Source organism: Ammospiza caudacuta, chromosome 9 (assembly GCF_027887145.1).
Source record: "Ammospiza caudacuta isolate bAmmCau1 chromosome 9, bAmmCau1.pri, whole genome shotgun sequence".
In the NCBI taxonomy this organism is placed as follows: domain Eukaryota; kingdom Metazoa; phylum Chordata; class Aves; order Passeriformes; family Passerellidae; genus Ammospiza; species Ammospiza caudacuta.
In genome coordinates this window covers 36,801,428-36,822,877 of record NC_080601.1, presented here as the reverse complement: position 1 = coordinate 36,822,877, position 21,450 = coordinate 36,801,428, and the positions used below count along the sequence as shown (strand labels likewise).

The following is a 21,450-nucleotide window of genomic DNA, read 5'->3' as shown; positions in this document are numbered from 1 at the left end:
AAGCCAAGAGAAATTTCTAGAGCAAGGAAAGTCTCTGGAAACAGGTGACACTTACCCTTATGAATGTTGGGAATCCCTGGCCATAGTATCCAACAGCAAAATAATCTGGTTTTGGTCGTATCACCTTCACAATGTTTTCATAGAACTGGGCTTGTTTTCTCTGCAAAATAAACAGGAGGGATTTGAATGACCTGAGTTTTTAGGAGATCCCTTACACTTAAGATCTTGTATGCATCTCTAAATTAAAGATGTTTCATTCCCCTGTTTTTCCTCACCTTTATATCAGATTCATGGCAATATTTGGAAATACCAGACTCTGTAGCCATGATTTTTCTACTCACCATAGTGAATCTGACTGTTCCCTAAGGAATATCTCAATTTTGATGAATTTCACCTTATCATGGTGAACGTCACTGCTCCATATACAATATCTCAATTTTGATGAACTTCATCATTGTGAACCTCATTGTTCCATATCCAATATCTCAATTTTGAGGGCCCTCATCTTCATGAATGCTCTATATCCAACATCTCAATTTTGATGAACTTCATCACTATGAACCTTACTGTTCCATATCCAATATCTCAATTTTGATGGACCTCATCTTGGTGAACCTCACTGATTCCCATCCACTATTTCAATGGCAGTGAAGGTCTGGAATTTGCAAGGCAATCTAAAATTCCAGTTGTGACACTTCCATTGCCAAAACACCGGAAGGATGAAGCCACTCACAGTTCATCCCAATGGTGCTGACTTGTCAGTTTTGGGCCCTTACACCTCATTACATTTTTCTACTACTTCTCTTCCATATTTACAACCATGAATTTGCATATGGAAAGCAGGCAGTTGAGAATTGCAGGAAAATGTAAATGTTGGAATAAACACACGCGTGTCAGACGCCATCTGCTTTCGACGCCGACTTCTTCTTTATCTCTAATGATGAAATAATAGCAAATGAGCAGCTTTAGAAGATCTGTTCATTAACTTATTTTTAGTCTATTATTTCTGCAAAGAGAATGACTTTTGATATGGGGGGAGGTTTAGTGCTGCTCCCACACGACAGATAACTGTAAATGGCACCAAGACTACAAAGACCCAGATCTGCTGAATATTTCTCAGCTCGTCTGGAGCAAAACTATTTTGTTATTTGTGAATTGTCTTAGAGGCTAATATTTAATATTGCTGGAAGAAAAGAGACAAGAGGGAGAATAGAAAGAACAAAAAACTTCTAAATTTTATTGTGGGAGAAAACAAAGAGCTGCTCAGCAGCAGCAATAAGAAAAGCTGATGGGGTATGTGAGACCTGACTCATATGGGAGAGTAAATTTTGATCTCTGTCTTGTGAGGGAAATGCACACCAGGACTAATTCTGTGACATCTCACCTCCTGGCTGATAAGCAGATAAACTTAATTGTCTGATGTGAGGACTGGAAATTCTGGGTCTCCTTTCTTAGAAGAGGGAGAAACTCCATGGAAATATCCAAGGTCAGGTTGGACAGGGCTTGGAGCAACCTGGGGCAGTGGAAGGTGTGCCTGCCCATGGCAAAGTGGGTGGAACTGGATGAGCTTTAAGGTCCTCCCAACCCAAATCATTCAATCCCTCTGTGATCATTTGGTACAATGAATAAAGTGCAAATCCCAACTTCTTCAAAATGGATCCAGTAGGATAATTAAAGAGTGGCTGCCTCTGTGACAAACCCATTCACGTTCCCATGTACAAGCAAAAAGGAGATGGAAAATTAAACTGAGGGACTTGGGAGAGTAGCCACCCCTGGTGAATAATCACCTCTGACAACCATTTCTAGCTCAGGAACAATCCTACCCAATTCCTTTTATGCTGAAATGAAGAATATTCTGTGCCCACCCCACCAGGAGCAGTGAGCTGGGGCTGTGTGGAGCTGAGTTCAACACCACAGGAATGCCCAGCTCAGACACACTGGGATAGAGAAAACAGATAAATAATTCAAAGAAATTGAGGAAAATGTACTCTGAGGGCAAAAGCAAAAGGCATCAAAAACTTTAGAGTCAAGAATTTTCAGAAACAAACTGGAATCACATCCCAACTCCTGTGGAAATGGCTGGGACCTGAGGAGGGACAGTGACAGCTGCCATTTATCTCTTTGGAAGAGAACAGGAGGGAAAAATTGGTGCAGGAATAATGAATGGGTAACGTCAGGGCAAAAATAACTGACTGGAGACATGAATGCTTGGGGATTATTCATACCTAAAAAAAGAAATGTGAATATAGAAAGACACTTGAGAGAGAATGGGGATTTTTTTCCATGTCCCCATTTATATTTAAATTCAAAATTTCCTTTTATACCCCAAATAAATCAGCTTAACATTACTGAAATGCTTTTCTTTCAGCTAAAAAAAAATAAATTCAATGTTTTTCAGACAATCCACTGGTAGCCAGTTAATTGACATTGGTCCAACAAAACCATGATGGGTATTTTTTTCTGAATTTTACTGTCATTGATATAGTATTTTTTATATAATTTTAAAAGCTTAGAAATTCAACTCTGAAATAAATTATTGCAGTGTCTATGTCATTAAAAAAACCTACCAGCAGTTCACTGAGTTGTTCATAATCAAACATTTCATTTTCATACTGTTCTGCAAGTTCTTTACCCAAGGCAATGGCCTCTTCCCACATCTGTTGGAAAAAAAAAAATCACAAAACAACAAAAAGAAGCTGAATTACATACCTTGGTTAAACATCAACATTAGAATCAAATAAATCTGGATAAAGCAACCAAATGAATTGTGTCACATGCCTGAAAACACTGAGCATCTGACGTGCAAAGAGCTGTGCTGGGGTCATAAATGTCTCTATTCATGGAGTTGTTGAGGCTGGAAAAGCCCTCCAAGTTCACCGAGTCCAGCAATTCTTAGCACTGCCAAGGCCACCACTGTGCCGTGTCCCCAAGTGCCACATCCACATGGATTTTAAATCCTTCCAGGGATGGGGACTCCAGCACTGCCCTGGGCAGCTGTGCCAGGCCTGCACAAACCTTTCAATGAGGAAATTGTCCCCAAAATCCACCCTGAGCTGCCCTGGCCCAGCCTGAGGCCGTTCCCTCTGCTCCTGTCCCTGTTCCCCCCGGCTGTGCCCTCCTGGCAGGAGCTGTGCAGAGCCACGAGGGCCCCTGAGCCTCCTTTGCTCCAGGTGAGCCCTGCCCAGCTCCTCAGGGATTCTCCATTCCCTGCCCAGCTCCTCAGGGATTCTGCAGCCCCTTCCCAGCTCCTCAGGGATTCTGCAGCCCCTGCCCAGCTCCTCAGGGATTCTGCAGCCTCTTCCCAGCTCCTCAGGGATTCTGCAGCCCCTGCCCAGCTCCTCAGGGATTCTGCAGCCCCTTCCCAGCTCCATTCCCTTCCCTGGACACACTCCAGCCCCCCAATGACTTTTTTATCATTGAGGGGCCCAAAACTTGACACGGGATTGGAGATACCTGAGCAGTGCCAGTACAGAGGGACAATCCCTGCCCTGGTCCTGCTCCACACCATTTTTGACACACCCCAGGTGCCATCAGCGCTCTTGGCCAGGTGGCACTCAAGGTGATCTGCTCCATGACCTTCCCTGGCACAGGATGCAAATTTACTGGATCCAAATCAAGTGAAATGATCAAAGAGCTTCAGAAATGAAATGATTCCTGCCAGCCCATCCAGTAATGTGTAAAGTTAATGTAAACTGTGTAAAAGCCCGTCCACCAAGATACCCAGGACCTAAGGCTTTGGAGCAAGGCTGGTGATTGATTATATTTCATAATCACCTCTCTCTCCCTCTAATATCTGTAATCTGTATTAGACAGGACAGGCAATTTGCAGATATTGCTTTGAACAAATACTCATTATATTTCCATTGGTTCTTCTTCTTCTTGTTCCTCAACCATGAAATTCAGCAGCCGTCTCAAGTGACCCAAAGAAATTTAACAATATCCTTCAGCTCCTCAGAAGGCAACAATCTTAATGAGGAGCAGCAAGAATGGTTTTAAATGTGCATTTTTCATTTGTTTTTTCCACTCCAAAGATAAAGAACCACTCCAACCCAAAAATATGCTTAAATTAGCACACCAGGCTACCTAAGATCAAACTTGATGATCTACCTCTGCTGCTGAAATCTGGTTGGCATTGCTGACCTCACTTTATTATAAAAATGAGTTTCAGAATAAGTTAGAAATGCAGATTTTATCTTTAGCCTTCATCTTAAATTTAAATGCTCTGGCCATACCACCTCATTCTCCTCTCAGCATGAGGCCACACATGGTCCTGGTGGAATCCTGAGGGGATGGAGAAGGGCTGAGGGGAAGGGCTGAACACACAATTCCCCATTTCCCCCCCAAAATATCCACCTTTGGGGACAGGGAGTTTGGGATGAAGCACCACAACTTCCAAGGATGGTGGGAGGTGGATGCTGGGGACAGAAGAGGAAATGTGACCTGGTGAAACCTTCACAATAACTCATCCCTGTATCCATCCCATAAAAATCCCTCAATCTCATTCTCTTCAAAGCACTTGAAAGTGCAAATAAGAGATATTTTACACCCTGAACCACACAAATGAAATTCCACACTCAAAGCCCCAAAATCAGTGCCAGGTGAATTCTCTTTGTCTACTGATCTGCAAGGTGAAACTGCAATCCTTAGTATATGTGGAAAACTTGGAAAAAATAAGACTTTTAGAAAAATTCCTGGTTCTAGATGCTGATTTGAAAAATAAGAATAAAACATTAAGGATGAATGGTCAGCAAGTCTTCACGTGGAACATGCCAATGTCACAAAAACCAAGTTGGGTCCCATTGGTTCACTGGCCATCCCTGCTCCTCTCTGGAAAAAAGGAGCCAATTTTCAAGGGGAGGGATGGACTGAAAGGTTATCCTGGCAAAATGAGTGGGAATGGCTGGAAAGCAGCAGGAGCAGGGAGGGAGCTGCTGATGGTGCAGGAGGTGAGGAAATGCAGAGGGAAATTCCTGAGAGAGATTCCTGCCCTCCAAGTAAAGACAAAATAAGGGCTGAAAACTGCACTGTGGGGCTGAGCAAGGTTAAAGGAGCTTCTGAGTCCTGCAAAAACCAGCTGGGATGATGTCTGGACAAAGTGGTGACCTAATTTAAGATAAAAAAGCCATGAACGCTCACAAGGAGCAGAATCTGGTTCTTCATTAACCTTGCTTTGCAGCTCCTCGTGATATTCGACCCCTCCTCTTGATTTTACTTATTTCTCCAACAAGGTTCAGAATGTTATTTATCTGGGGAAGAGGACTGGAATGAGCATGAGTTGCCTCATGTTTGTAAAGTGCCTTGAAGGTGAAAAACGCATCAGAAGGCCTAATTACAATCACGGTAATGAGGGATCACGTCTGCAGGAAATTACAAGGCAGCCTGAACGCTCTGCAACGCAATTTTTGCAAATGGAAGGATCTGAATGTTTTTATCCATATTATGGATCTAATCTAGCATGATGATACAGAACATGTTTTTATTTTTAAACAAAAATTACCATGAATTTAAGAGTAAAGGCACAGTTGCAGAAGAAGGGGGACATTTTCACACACCAAGATGAGTTCATTTTGATTCAGAAGGGCAATACAGCACCAATTTATAGGAGCTGAACTAATATTCAGGTGTTTGTTAAGTCAGCAAGTGAAAGCTTTCAAAATCACTTAACCTTCCCTCATTTTGAGTGCCATTTTCTTCTGAACTTCAGCCATCCATAACTTGTGCATATTTTAATTTCAAAGACAATTGTGTGACTATCACTTCCCTTGTCCTGCTTCCTCTTTCTGTGCTCCAGATTTAACCAGCCCCTCTCCAAAATGAGACTGGAAATAAACTGAAACCTAAATAATTTTTGATTTGCATCAACACTGTAGACAAACTCCTTTGGTTCTTCCCACTGACTCCTGGATGAGCACAGATGTGCTCCCAAACAAGGTCTGGGAATGCAAAAGGTTTAGATGGGATATTGGGAAGAAATCCTTCCCTGTGGGGGTGGAGAGGCCCTGGCACAGCTGTGGCTGCCCCTGGATCCCTGGAAGTGTCCCAGGCCAGGCTGCAGGAACCTGGGACAGCTGACAGATGTCCTTGTGACAGGGTAGAACCAGGTGACCTTTAAAGGTCCTTCCCAACCCAAACCATTCAGTGATTCTGAAAGCAGACACACTCTGCCTACACATCACTGCCTATAGGTACCACAGCACTGCCACTGATTAAATAACAACTTTAGCAGAATTAAATCTCCTTTGATTTTTTTTTCACCTTCCCACCTTTGTCTGTCAGCACCATAAACACACCAGAGCAGAGGCTGCACCTCCTCTAGCCTGAACAAAGCCTTTAGATATTACTGAATATTAATATTAATAATGGATTCTCTAAATGTTCCAGAGCCTGAAAAATGAATCCTCAAATTAAATGTGATCCAGATTTAGTTCATGTACAACAGACAATAATTAAATAATCCTTGCACTCTTCCTAGCAAGGAAGTGGAGATGAACAGGAGAAAAGCAGACCATGGAATCACACCAGAATGATTTGGGTTAAAGATCATCCCCTTCCACCCCAGCCATGGCAGGGACACCTCCCACTGTCCCAGGTGCTCCAGCCTGGCCTTGGGCACTGCCAGGGATCCAGGGGCAGCCACAGCTGCTCTGGGAATTCCATCCCAGCCCCTCCCCACCCTCCCAGGGAACAATTCCTAATTCCCAATATCCAATCCAAATCTACCCACTGACAGCTTAAAGCCATTCCCTGTGTCCTGTCCCTCCATCCCTTGTCCCCAGCCCCCCTCCAGCTCTCCTGGAGCCCCTTCAGGCCCTGCCAGGGGCTCTGAGCTCTCCCTGGAGCTGCTCCTCTCCAGGTTAAACAATCCCAGCCCTCCCAGCAGAGCAGCTTCAATTAGAACATTTGTTTCTGGCTTAAATTACTGGAATTCCTTTAAAGTTTCTGTAAAAGTCAGTTTACAAGTTCTCCTGCTGACAGGGTGTCACATTATCTTTAATGGAACACTTCCAGGAGTGTACTGAAAATCTACTGTACTGCAAATACACAGTAAAAAAGGGAGAAAAGGAAAAGATTCTCTCCATTTTTGACAGTCTAACTTTGTCCCTCTCCAGCCAAGACCTCTGCCTAAGAGAAAAAGCACCCACTTTTTGTTTCTACTGCCTCTTAAAAATCTCACTGTGCTCCAACATCTCTGTTTGGAATTCCCAGCTGTCCAGTTGTTCCTTCAGAGGAGCAATGAGAACTTGGATTATGGAACTCAATTTCTTGAATGGAGAGAGCCCTGAGCTCCAGAGGCCCAGGAGTCCACAGAATCTCTAAGGCTGGAAAAAACTTCTGAGATCATCAACCATCACCTTGCTGAACAATAAAACCTGTCCTCAGGTGTCAAATCCATAGAGTTTTTTAACAATTCCAGAGATGGGGACTACACCACTGCCCTGGGCTGTCACCATATTTTCTGAAAAATCCCTTGCCTGGGATTTCTTCTCCTGGGAAGCTGAGAAGCCTCAGAGAAAAGGGAGGGGAATATTATCTCATTTGCTTCTCCCTGTTTTGCTGCTTTGGAATGTAGTTTGGAGATTGTTTATCCAACATGTGAATTGTTTTTACTTAATGACCAATCATGGTCAGGCTGTGTTGAGACTCTGGAGAGCCACGAGTTTTTAATTAGTATCTTGTTAAGCCTTCTGTCTGTATCCTTTCTCTATTCTTTAGCATAGTTTAGTATAGCATTCTTTAAAATAATGCAATATTATAAAATAATAGATTAGCCTTTTAAGAACATGGAGTCAGATTCATCATTTCCTTCCTGCCACAGGGAACCCTGAAAATACCGAACTTGGCAGCCTGAAGAAACTTTCCCTAACATCCAACCTAAACTTCCCCTGATGCAACCTGAGGCTATTTCCTGAATTACCAGGCCTTTCCTTTGTGCAGCTGCAGCACAACACCTCCAACATCACAGAAAACCAACCTAAACCTGGAGATTTTCCCACCATTTTCAAAGAAACAGGGACTGTGTGTCGGTTTCTCGGCTGTTTGGGTGGCCTGGAAAGGCCCGGGGTGGCCTTGGACAGCCGACGCTTCAAAGGACGAGAAGAGACTTCTGATCTTTTCTCGGTCTCGGTGTTTATTAATTGTTTATCTAAAAGATTTTCTTTCGGCCCAACAGAGGTCTGCACAGCAAGTCAGCCACGAGCACACTGAGAGCCCCCGGGGCGGTCACTTATCTTTATACTCGAAGTTACGTGTACAATATTTATCATTTTTCCCCAATACCTTCTACCCTTATTAACCGGTGCACTTCTAGTAATAACCAATCCCAAAGTGCCACCATCACCACAGAAGATGGAGGCCAAGAAGAAGAAGAAGAAGAACAGGACACGCCCCAATTCCTCCATCTTACTTCTTTAGACCCTCCTGTACAGAAATCCTGAACCCTGTGTCTTACACTCTAATTAACTTATCCCTTCACCATTCACCCAGTGAAATCCTCCCATCCTCATACAGGCGTTGTCTCCTGTGCAGGATCAAAGTGCAGCCACCAGACACTTCTGGCAACATTCCAGGACTCCCGAGCCCCCCAAGGGTGGTCTCAGCCTCTCTGCACCTCCGTCCTGAGGTGCTGAGATCCCACAACTGTGTGTCTCACAAGCCTCTGAAAAATTCAGCTGTTTGCTCCAGAGCCAATTTATTCAGGTGAGGACAGCCCGGCTGGGGCCCAGGATCCTGATAAATGAAATCTGTATTCTTGAAGGTCAATAACTCCCAATCTGCTGCCTCACAGATTTCCTGCCTTGGAAGCTTTCCCAGCTTTGCCCAGGACATGGCAAGTCTTCTGGAGAAATGAATTGTACAGGGAGCTCCTACACAGGATTTGTACGAGGTACAACTCATTAATGGGAGAAACAATTTATCTGGAGAGGGGACCATGGAGAGAGGCTGCTGATACTGGAAGGAAAATGCTTCTTTTATACTCAGGGGGTAAGAAAAATGTGCAGAGTCTAAATTTAGTTGTGTAGACATGAGCTGCAAATTGTTATGGGCAAGACTTTGCAGATGCAGGAGATCTGTTTTAGGGAAAACCCAGAGATTTAATTTATTTTTCAAGCTGGATTGCTTGTTGGCCAGAAAGAACTACAGCATCCAATTTAGTTTTTGAGGTTAATAGCAGCAAAGGAGGATCTCAGGGTATTTCTGAGCTCCTGCAGAGTTAATGGTCAGGAGCAGTGAAATAGTCTGGGATAAGAATATTATGGTGCCATGTTCTGATGTGTCAGGGACTTTCTAAGCTGGTTAAATTTCAGGTACTGTTAATTAACCAGCACGAAGGCTTAATATTTGAAATAAAATGCTAAAACTCAGCATTTCTCTATTGTTAGCACTGCATTCAAGACATAGCCAGGTTGGAAACTCTTTAAACAAATAAATATATTCATTTGGAACAGGGTCAGCCTCTGTATTCTCCCTCTCCCAAGACTCTCTGTCCTTCCCAGCTCTCAGGACAGCTCTGGGGCTGAGCTGGCCACCAGCCTCACACAGATTTTTGGCAGACAGGTGAATTTCACCACTCACTTGTTAAGATGGAAGAAAAAGCCATTTGATGTCATCCCACGAGCCAGAAAAAAAGGCCTTTTAAGCCAAAGCACGGCATTTGCTGTATAATTTCAGGTATTTTCTGTTCTGTGGCTGCTGTAAGCAGTAAAAGCTTTTTTTTTGGAGGAGGAGGGGAGAAAGGCGGAGCAGAAATAAATGAGCAGTGTGCATTTATTTAGCTTTTTCTCCTCAGGACCAACACTTTCAATTTATGGAGGAGCAGAGGAAAACCTGTCCTGATTTATGGGCAGCAGCATCACCAGCAAACCTGAGCCTGTGGCCATTCCCACATTTCAGCAGGCAGGAACAGGAATGCTGCTGCTTCCCTTGTGGCTCCACAACCAAACCTGCTTTAAAAAAACACCTTATTTTTGCCAAGGAGCATTCCCTGGATTCAGGAGCTCATCAGCATTGATTTCCACCAGCTCCTTCCCACAGGAAAAATGTCACCCCTTCTCCCATCCCCTTTAGTCCCATCACTATTTCCCTTCTCACCTTGGGACATTCCAACCCAAGAATTTCCAGCAAAGTCCCTGCATTAAGGGCTTTGTTGGAAATCACAAAGCTTCAGGAAAACACAGAGAGAGCAAACACTTGAGAGCAGCTCAAAGGAGGGGTCAGACTGCTGGGATAAACCTGAGGATCAGGATTTTAAGGGCAAAAGCCAAGAGAGATGGAGAGGAGACTGGGAAGTGCAGTGCAGTGAAGAATGGTCCAGGAGAGAAAAGGATCCCTGTATCAAGGAAACAACTTTCCTTGTGGAAAGCAGGAGCTTAGAAAAGGAATGAAGAGTGTAATTAATCAGTAATCTAATCCATAAAGTAGAACAGCTGAAAATGCAAAAGTTGTTTTTGAGAAACGCTCCTTCCCTAAAGGTGAAAGTTGTACTTCAGCTTTATAAAAGGTTGGTTCAAGGACCAAAAGTCAAATACAGGTGAATAAACAAACATCCTAAGAATAACAGATTAAAAATAGAAATTAAAATGAGGAACCTTATGTGGATTTTGAACTCCCATTACCTGGGACTCTGGTGAGGGCCAGTGTTTTGTTCTCAGCCCACATGAGGTGCCACATTCCTGCCCTGGGGCAAGTCCAGCTCCCTGTTCTCACTTACAAATTTCTCAGGCACTTTTGGCCAGCAGTGAAGTGTTCACTCCACTCCAGCCTGTGTGTGGAGGATTAAATCTAAATTCACCTGCCCATGAATGCCAATATTTAAGGATAAGCCTCATGGTTGGCTTTCAATAGACAAGAAAACTGTGGGTTCCCCTAGGAAATTACTCTGCCAAGAGAAAGGGATCATGATTTTTGAGAGGCTGAACTACACCAGCCTTTAAAAAACAAAAAGCCAATGTTTTAAACCAAATTTTAGGACATTCCTTTGTTCCATATCTTCTACACATGGAATCTATGTCGCACATCTCCCTCCCTTCCCAAATCCACAGCTTCCCATCAGGCAAACAAGGGCAGCTGAAGGATTCTCTCAGCTCTTGTAACTGCCAGAAAAAGTCCTCCAAATTACATGCACCACTTTTTATTTACTCCATGGCATCATATGCCCATATATCCACCCTTAAGAGATGAATTATAAATGTACCATTGATTTCTTTTGACTTTTTTTTTTTATAATATCATTATCTGTAAGAGTTTCCTGAAGGTTGGGAGAGGCACAGGCTCACAACTGGAAAACAAAACTGCTGAGCCTGTGGAAAAGCCTGGAGTGTGTGCACAGCTGCCCAGGGCTGGTGACCTTCTGCAGACACCTCTTGTTAACTTAATGGGCAGGGAAATCAAACAAGTGGGATCTGCCAGCCAGGGACCCAGCTGGGTGATAATGGCACAAAAAAAAAGCAGAAATTGGTTTGGGCATGGGTTCAGTGTCCCAGAAATGCACAGCAAAGGCTGTTTCAGGTGTTTTACTGATCGTGGGGAGCTAAAGCAGCTGCTGGGCTGCATTTGCAAACTGCTCAAGGAATGCAAGAAGTTGATTTAACTTAATGTCAGAATGTCCCAAATGAGAGGATTACCTTCCATCCACACTGGAAACCTCCACTTGGAGCTTCCTGACATTTGCAAAATCACACAAGATGAATATTCTCAGTGTATATTGATTTTTTTATTTCCCTTTTCATGGAGTAATGTGCAAAATTATCACCAGCTTGAGTGACCAGAAAATGAGAGGAGGAATACCTGGAAGTAGGGGAGAGCAGTTTGGAAATAAATCATCTCCTCACAGACACAGAAATCACACAGGAGTCCTGGCACTTGAGTTCTGCACAGAACTGCTGCTCAGCAGAACAATTCCCAGTGCCTGGGCACAAGAAAGGACCAACAGGAAGCCATAAAGACAAATAAAATAAAATAAAACAAAAAAAACCCAACAAAATAAAATAAAGCAAGATGAAACCAAGAAAATAAAAATAGGCAACTCCTGGTTTTCCTTCCAGACAGGAACGTAAGATTAAAATAACCTTTAAAATCAGCTGTGACTCTCATTCAAATGAGATTCTGCTCACTCACCCAGGAAAAGCTTTTTGGGCAGCAGGAACTGTCCCCAAGTCACCTCCAGCAGCCTCAGTCCCAAACAGCCATTTGTGCACCACTCCAGAATTGTATTTTTCCAAATTTTGTCCCAGTCCAGAATTGCAATTTTTACCCCAATATAGAACTACAACTTTTAGCATCACTCATTAACAATTTTTAAATATTGCATTAAGATTAACTATAAAATTTGACTTTTTAAGCAACATTTCTAGCAAAATGATAGAAATGTGAGTTCCTATCACATTTATTCTAGGATTTTAATCTGATTCTGCTAAAAACTCACCTGGAAAGGATGGGCTGGCTGGACAATATTCTAATTTTACCAGAAAACACCACTTCTGTTTACTTTTAAACCCCAAGTTTCCACTTCTGAAATGTTCTGACAAAGAGATGTCTACTTCTATACTGGAACATTTCATGCCTGAAATACTCAAACCTTGATCCATCCCTGTCTCCCACATTAACCCCCTTCCTCTCCAACACCAAGCAATGCCAAATGCAATTTCCTTCTGCATTAAAAGATGCAATTGCAATGAAATATCCTCATCCCAGGATATTTATGATATCAACCACAGACATCCAGGCCCTGAGGAAATTATTTTGGTGTACATGAGGAAAAACAAGGGGAGCTGAAGGATTCTCTCAGCTCTTGTAACTGCCAGAAAAAGTCCTCCAAATTACATGCATCACTTTTTTATTTACTCCATGGCATCATATGCCCGTAGATTTACCCTTAAGAGATGAGTTATAAATGTACCATTGATTTCTTTTGAATTTTTTTGTAATAACATTATCTGTAAGTGCTTCCTGAAGGTCACTAGATGCAAACTATGTTTACTATTAAATTTATAAGTTTGAGAGAAAAGCAATGAAATACATTTGCACTTTTTTTCTTCCCTTTTTACCTTGCCCTTGTCAAAGTAATGGATAATTTCTTGATAGAGCTGATCTTTCAGCTGTCCTTGAGTAGCAGCTTGGTATCCATCCCGCTGGGTAAGATGTGCTGCACATGCTTCTTCTGACCACTAAATCACACACAAAAAAAGAGAAAAGTGAAAGCAAATCCAAAGCTATGAGTTCTGAAGAGAAATCAAAGAGAGGTTTTATTTAAAGGAGTGGTACTGCAGTTAATGCACCAACAAAGGGTTTTTTCACAGCTGTGCCCTTTGCTTCCTTGGGCACAAGGAGCATTTATTTGGATGCTGTAATTGGAGGCTAATTACATCCATCAGCTGGAGGGAGCTTCTGGAGGTGGCCTCCTCTCCTCAGTGAGTTTGATGAGAGTGACCTTGGCCTGCTGATGGGAACAACCTGCTGGGGACACAGTGAACACTTCACCTTGTGTGGGAGAAACCCTGGCGCCCAGATCCATCAGCACAAAGGTGATGCCTCAGGTTTGGCTTTTCTGTGTTCCACATTCTGTGCTGCTTTAGTGTGAGGGTCTGGGCTCACATCAGGGGATGCTGAGCTCTGTGCACAGAGCAGGGACACAAAACAATTCCTGCTCCAGCTGGGCACCAAGGACAAATGACCCAAATCTCAGCCCAGGAGCACAAACCCCGTGGGCTGCAGAGAGAAAAACAAGCAGGGTGGGACTGCAGGGCTAAAGCTGGAATGGGACAATGAACTGCAAGGTGCAAATGGAGCAGAACTGATCCCAGGGACAGAGCCCGTGCCCGGCCGTGCATTTTGGGGCCATTTTGGTTCATCTTGGGTGCAGCCCTGGCTGGGCTCTGGTGCTGCCCAAGGTGCATCCATGGAGGAGATGCTTTGAATCAATCCCTGCTTTATTCTGGAGCTCTGCCCAGCCTCTGTCCTAGGGCAGCCTGAACAAGGCATCCCAGGGAAGGGCTGCAGGCAGGGAAATGGGATGGCTCCAACTCACTGAGGATCTCTGGAGGCAGGGAAAGCATAATTAACTTTATCCAGCCTGTCTGCAATTAGCAGCTCTGGCTGTTCCACCCAATGACTGACAGATCAAGGGTAAGATGTCAATCACAGGAATCATGGAATGGTTTGGGTTGGAAGGGAGCTTAAAGTTCATCCCATCCCATCCCATCCCATCCCATCCCATCCCATCCCATCCCATCCCATCCCATCCCATCCCATCCCATCCCATCCCATCCCATCCCATCCCACCCTCTGCCATGGCAGGGACACCTTCCACTGTCCCAGGCTGCTCCAAACCCCATCTACCCTGGCCTTGGACACTTCCAGGGATCCAGGGGCAGCCAGAGCTTCTCTGGGCAACTCCCAGATTGATTTCCAGAATCACTGCTACTTTACCTTCTATATATTATTAATTTTCACCCAATCACTTCTTGATTTGGTCAAGATATTTGTGTTTGGGTCATGCAGACACCCCTGACAGCTCTGTTCTGAACTCTGTTTCTGAATAACACAAACCTGCTGGAGCCTGCAATGTGATGCAATTTATTTCAGCATGCTAAGAGCTGCTATTTTCTGTTAGTTTTGAACACCTCAATTTTGACAAAAAGGCTTGAAAACACACCAGAATCTCTTTTCTTGAGCATGCTTCATCAGCTTGCAGTAATTTGGCCTCTCTCCCTCCACAGACAGAGCCTTCTTGCAGATTTAAAGGTGAAATTCTCACCCACTCTTAGTCCTGCCCTCAATGTGATCCCATTAAAATCACTGGGATGAAATATCTGCCCATGATGAGTGCCATTGAAAATCCTGTCCTGAGGCTTGACAGAAACACTCAACTGCTCACTTACACACCCCCAGTGCTGCTGCTCCTGAGGCAACACTGAACTCCTCCCTCCACTCAGGGCTGAGCTAGAGATTGATACACTTTGATAATAAAGTAATTCCAGCCTCTAATGAAATTATACTTACAAACAAACATCCACTCAGGGATGAAAACCTGTGACAAATTCATCCCTGGCATTTGCCATTGATTTGCATGAGAAGGAAAGAAAAATGGCTATTTCTTCCCATGGAGCTCTTTTCTGAATTCAAAGGAGCACATTTAGTGAAACACTCACCTGCTCCCTGAGCACATCCCCTAAGAAAAGCCACAACTGATTTGAGGTCACAGAAAGTAAATTGTCTAACAAGTCCAGGCCATGGCAGGTGAGGTTTGAGTGAGGTTTTATGGCATGGTTTATTCCATCATTTATTCAGGAACACAGCCCCCATGGAGGGGAGTGAATCCTTCATCCTGTCTACAAGGTTCATCCACGTGGAGTGGGCACAGTGCTTCTGCACTCCAGATGAATCTTTGAGATGTTTCCTTGTGTAATAACCCTCTAATGATTTTAAAACACAGTAAATACATTTCAGAGTGTCTTAATTTAAATTGCACATGTACACTCTGCATCATATTTAGTCTTTTTATGGCTTGGATGCAGTTTACTCAGCTCAGAAGTAGGAATAATTCTCAGTGCATCCATCAGAAGGATCTCATTTAACACCTTCCCCTTTTCAACTTTTCAAAATAGATAGTTGACACTCTCACTTTGCTGGGGATTGCTGAAATTAAAGCCAGGATTGCCAAGAACAGTTGGCTGCTGAGGATGAGCTCCCTTTCCTGGATGAAGAGGGGCACCATGGGTGCAATCACACAATCCCAGCCTGCTGGGGGTGGGAAGGGACCTTAAAGCCCATCTGGCTCCATCCCCTGCCACGGGAAGGGAAACTTTGCCTGCACCAGGAGGCTGCAATACACTGGAATGAGCAGGACATAAGGGGAAAATGAAATTCTCATTTATTCTGTCCCTGATTCTCTGCCCCTGGGGAGGTCATGTCCTTCAGGGGGGTGGAAGGAGATCCAGCACTCCCTGAGGAAGAAAGATTTCACTGCAGGTTGTGAAATGTGAGGAAGACAAACAGGACTAAATCAAACTCTTCCAAAACCTCTAATTCTTATCACATTGAGATTTTTACTGCTTTTTACCCATTAACTGCTTTTTAAAATTAAAACATAAACCCAGGAATTCAGTGATGATTCAGCTGTATTAAATGTGATTTCATGACACAAGTGTCTGCTGGCAAGAGCAGCACCTTCCTAAGTGACAACCAGGAGAGCAAAGTGGGTACCTGCTCCCACATTTGTGACATTAGCACATAAAAAAGCTGCATGTCACACACAAAATATTCTTTCCAGAATGTTTTCAGGAGATTAATGCTTCTGAAGTACAGCTTCACTCCATTTCTGGCTGGCAGTGGGTAGTGTTAAACACTCAAATGCTTTATCTCAGGCACTTTGTGCAGGTAACATGTTATTTGTGCATATTGCAGGCTACACCAAACATTCCTTGAAGAGGAGCAGTATTGTTGTGCCTCTTCAAATGTGCCATAAAGTGGGTAACACAGCATTAAAATGATATGCACCTTTTAAAGGCATGACCTTGGAGAGAAGGCCATTTGAATCTCTCTGCAATTTTCTGAAATCAGTTCCAGCCACCCAAGAGCACTCGAGCAGGGGCTCCAGCACTCCTTGCACAAAAGATCTGTGGAGAGCTCATTTACTAAAATATCTGCTTCGAGGCTTTCACACATTGAACAGTCTGGATATTTGCAATCTGCATTTTGTGGTGCTGACTTGACCACATTCCCTTCACTCCAGCCCCAGCTCCAGCTCTGCCATGCAGTGCTTTCCTCTGGGGATGAATTCCATGTGGAAATGAGAACCCAGAGCAGTTCACTGGCTTCAAGTGCAGCTGTTCTGAGTGCCAACACCCCCCTGGCTGGCTGCTGCTGGCATTTCCCAGACTTAGGATGAGTTTTGGGGTTTACCTTGAGGAGCTTTGCGTGCAGGAGTAAGGTGTAGGCAGCCTCTGTGTAGTTGTCACACTCCTTGTGCAGGTCACACAGCTTGTACAGGTACCTTAAACAGGAACAGAAACAATGGCTCTTAAAAACAGTGGGTTCAAAATGTCACTCAATCATTTATTTTGAAGATTACAAGGGTTCAAGTCTATCTTCAAACAAGTAAATATTTGTGGGATTGGTTAAAGTTCCCATTCCTGTGTGCAAACAACATTTAGGACCATCTGCATTTCTACTGTGCTGTTTTTAAGGGACACTCAGGGAATTATGGGGTCATTCAGGTTGGAAAAGTCCTCCAAGATCATCGAGTCCAATCTTTGACTGAACACAATGAGAATGACTTGTGGTGAGTAATAAATCCCATCCAGATGTTGTGCAAGACAGAGCACTTTTACAGTTCAGCTATGGGGACAGGAGTAAGTTTCATTCTTTACCTTCAATATCATCACACCTCTGGCAGGGGATTCTCTTCATTTGTTTGATGATTTTTACACTGACAAATAAAGAAATCCCCACAAAAATATTAAAAATTGTATTTTGAAAAAGCCAGTGAAAATCTTTTCAAGTTTGATATTCATGAGTTTGTTAACAGAAATTGGAGAGAATTTGGCTGGGGGTTTGACAATGAGAGGCAATTTGTCTTTATAGAGATGCTGAACAGGGCAGACCTAAATAACAACAAATCACTTCATGTGTTTGTCCACAATTATCAATCCTGCCATTTCCTATTCTTTTTGCAAACTTCCAAAAGACCAATTAAAACCATTTAAACAACAGGAAGAGAGCTGACAAGTGAAAACTCTTCCAAAAAGATAACAAGCACCTGAGAATGAATAATGAGTCACATTTAGATACCTAAAATAGCATTACAAACACAAACTTCATCATTTGAGCACAACAGTGTAAGGAACAGTCAGCCAAAGCACAAATGGGGGACTGTGAACCCTGAGGTTTACATAAAGCACAATATTCCCACGTCTGAAAAGAGATTTTGAAAGCTTTAAGTTTAAAATAAGTATCAGTCAGGTATTATTTAACAGTTTTTTTATTCCAAGTCACATATTTTGTACCTCACCAGGAGGCAACATCATTTCTTTGCTCAGCTTATTTGTTTCCTTCACCAGCAGAAGAATTCTGGCTCCTGAGTGTTTCAGTGCTCATTGTAATGGAACTGAAGGACTTGGAGAAAGGGGACAGAGATAATCTCCTGACTTTCACTTCCAGCACTCTGTTCTCAGTGCAGATAAGCTTTTGAATCACTTCAGGTTCAGCCAAGGTGTGACTTTTCATTACTCTTCTCCTCCAGCCCCCAAGTGACTGCTTAATATGAACTTAATTTCCCCAATTACAGAGCCTGTGTCAGGCAGTTTGTCACCAGTCATGTTTACAAACCTTATGTACATCTCTTCCCTCTCGATCTCCTTGTAGAAATTCTGAAAAACAACATAATTTGGTTACAAAGTCTTTGATTTCACACTTTGGAATGTACACAGAACGCGCTCCAAATTAAAAATTCATAATTGCGTAACATCAGCCTCCAAACTGCAAAATGAAATATGCCTCCAGTGATGGAACACAAGTTATTTAACTCACAAAATCAAATGCTGGCATGTTTCATGTTGCAGTGTTTTAGGGCTTCTGTCTCATTGCAAAGGTTAAGAATTTGCAAGAACAATAGTGCCAGAAATTTGCTGCTGGCATTTGCGAGTCACACATCATTAACCATTTTCAGCTGAAAATTTTTTAACATACAGCAAACCCAAAATTTTTAAGCAACAGTTGTTCCATGGATTGAACTCTGAACAATGCATCATCTGCTCTTGGATTCTAACAGTTTCCTTGGAAATACAAAGTCAGATTAGTGTTATTTGTCTGGTTTCATATGTCACACATCAGCATCACTCTCTTCTGAGTGCCTCCAGCCTTGAGATAAACTGGTTAACAGTGCAAATATTGTAAATGCAAAATATGATAACTGGGGAGACATTCAAGGCATTTCTGAATCAAATTTCAAGTTTGCCTCCAAAATTTAAAATGTACCTAAGAAAACAAAATACCAAGAAAGTCCTTCTTCACTGAAAAAAATATATTTCAATGTTAAATTCAAGAAGTTTGAGGAGGCAGAGGGATAAATCCAACACAAAAGTGATCCCTTAGAAGAGAACTGGAATGGATGACAGAATCCACATTTCAGAGAGGAATGGTGGCTTCCAGGAGTATTTCAGTTGATGTAGCTGCTTATTAGTTTTGGGTTCCAATCAGAAAACAAACTGCCAAGGCCAGCACTGCCCTGTGTCCCCAAGTGCCACATCCACAAGGATTTTAAATCTCTCTAGGGATGAGGATTCCAAACTGCCCTGGGCAGCTGTGCCAGGCCTGGACAAACCTTTCCATGAGGAAATTGTCCCCAAAATCCACCCTGAGCTGCCCTGGCCCAGCCTGAGGCCGTTCCCTCTGCTCCTGTCCCTGTTCCCCCCGGCTGTGCCCTCCTGGCAGGAGCTGTGCAGAGCCACGAGGGCCCCTGAGCCTCCTTTGCTCCAGGTGAGCCCTGCCCAGCTCCTCAGGGATTCTCCATTCCCTGCCCAGCTCCTCAGGGATTCTGCAGCCCCTTCCCAGCTCCTCAGGGATTCTGCAGCCCCTTCCCAGCTCCTCAGGGATTCTCCATTCCCTTCCCAGCTCCTCAGGGATTCTCCATTCCCTGCCCAGCTCCTCAGGGATTCTGCAGCCCCTTCCCAGCTCCTCAGGGATTCTCCAGGCCCTTCCCAGCTCCTCAGGGATTCTCCATTCCCTGCCCAGCTCCTCAGGGATTCTCCATTCCCTTCCCAGCTCCTCAGGGATTCTCCATTCCCTGCCCAGCTCCTCAGGGATTCTGCAGCCCCTGCCCAGCTCCTCAGGGATTCTCCATTCCCTTCCCAGCTCCTCAGGGATTCTCCATTCCCTTCCCAGCTCCTCAGGGATTCTCCATTCCCTGCCCAGCTCCTCAGGGATTCTGCAGCCCCTGCCCAGCTCCCTCAGCCCCTCGTGGGGCTCCAGACCCTTTCCCAGCAGCACTGGCTTCAGTGCAGATCAAACCCTCCCAGTTAAACCACCGTCAGTGCAGATAAATTTAATCCCAGGAAAAGCTGGGGATCAATAAAGTCCCAATTAGGAACTCTGTGAGACCTCACGTGGGAATTGTGACGAGTTTCAGCCGTGGGTTGGATTTTTGCAAAGGCATGAATTTCACTTCAGGTACCTGGAGAAGGATGAAAAGGCTGAGTGGGCCCTGGAGGGAAAGTGGGAGTGTAAAATCAAGCTCAGGTTTGAAATCCCAGCGACCAAAAGCGATGGAAAATTCCGCCCTGCGTCCCTTCCTGGGATTCCAGCAGCTCCACAGGGCTGTGCTTGGAGTCTCACAGTGACTGCACCTGACAGCAGCAAATCACCCACAAAATCTATCACCTGAAATGCCTCCAAACTCAGCTGCCCAAAGCCAGCAGCAGGAGATGCTGCTGGGAGACACCTGGAGAGAACAAACCCCCGAGGGCTCCTCACCTTCCCCACGGGGATGGTGAGAATTCCTGGGAGGAGGCTCTCAGTGCTCTCATGAAGGGAAGGAGAAACAACTTCACTTTTCCAAGGGAATTTTCCCAGTTTGCCACAGTGTGTGGTGACTGTGATGTGCTGTTTGCCATCCTGCTTGGAGACCTGGCAGGATTTTCCAGCAGGGCTCTGCTCAGGAGGACGCCGTGACCTTTCTGCAGGCAGCCCAACAGCACTTGCTGCATCACCAGCCTGTGACAACTCTCCAAGTCCCTCCTCTTCGCCCATTTCCCAAACATTCCGATGCTTTCTGATGTGCAGAGAGGAAAAACAAACTAAAAATAAACGCCCAATTTCGGATTTGATGCCTCCATCTCCTCTCCTGCTCCAGTGGGCACCATTTTGTTCGTGGCTGATGAGATGGGGCGGGGTAAATCTGCACTGCACGAGGCCAGGACTGCATTAGATGCAAAATAAAAAAGCTAAAAATTATATTATATGCAAAAATAAAAAAGAAAAAAAGCTGCAAACTATTTGCTCTGCTCTTTCCTGAACAAAATCCATCAGCCAGATCACATAAATGATAAACACTGGCTGTGCCTCATGTATTTAAGCAAAATCAAAGCTTTGATGATTGGAATTCTCAGTGGCAAACAGTGGAAAAATCAAATTTAGTTCATGTTATATTGGGGTGCCTGAACGTTATTTTTCATGGGTGCTGACTTTTGGGTTGTAAAATCTCATTTTCTAAATCTCCACCAAAGACCATGATGTGTCTGAGTACAACTGGAACAATTATTGCTTCCAACTCCAGCCCAAAAGGAGCAAGCTTTGTGTATGGGGTGAACACTCCAAAATTTCAGGATCTAAGAGGAGGAAATTTCCCATTAGTGAGGAAAACAAGCCAAGCTTTTCCTGCTGTGAATAAAATAGTACCTCCAATTCCTATTTATTCAAAATAATTTAAATAAAGGGGCTGAGAGCAGAGAGCAGAAT

At 43.9% G+C, this 21,450-nt stretch overlaps 1 protein-coding gene across 4 annotated transcripts in view; it reads right to left on the bottom strand.

Moving 5' to 3' along the window:
- The window catches only part of DOCK1 (dedicator of cytokinesis 1), a 278,248-nt gene that overhangs the window by 41,836 nt on the left and 214,962 nt on the right, over nucleotides 1–21,450 (bottom strand). For all 4 annotated transcript variants that reach the window (XM_058810726.1, XM_058810728.1, XM_058810727.1 and 1 more), the window contains exons 36-40: nucleotides 18,325–18,365; nucleotides 16,900–16,990; nucleotides 13,044–13,163; nucleotides 2,568–2,657; nucleotides 56–160 (exon numbers count right to left, since the gene is read on the bottom strand). In XM_058810726.1, the coding sequence (XP_058666709.1) occupies nucleotides 56–160; nucleotides 2,568–2,657; nucleotides 13,044–13,163; nucleotides 16,900–16,990; nucleotides 18,325–18,365 (447 nt within the window). The remainder of the gene's footprint in view (nucleotides 1–55; nucleotides 161–2,567; nucleotides 2,658–13,043; nucleotides 13,164–16,899; nucleotides 16,991–18,324; nucleotides 18,366–21,450) is intronic.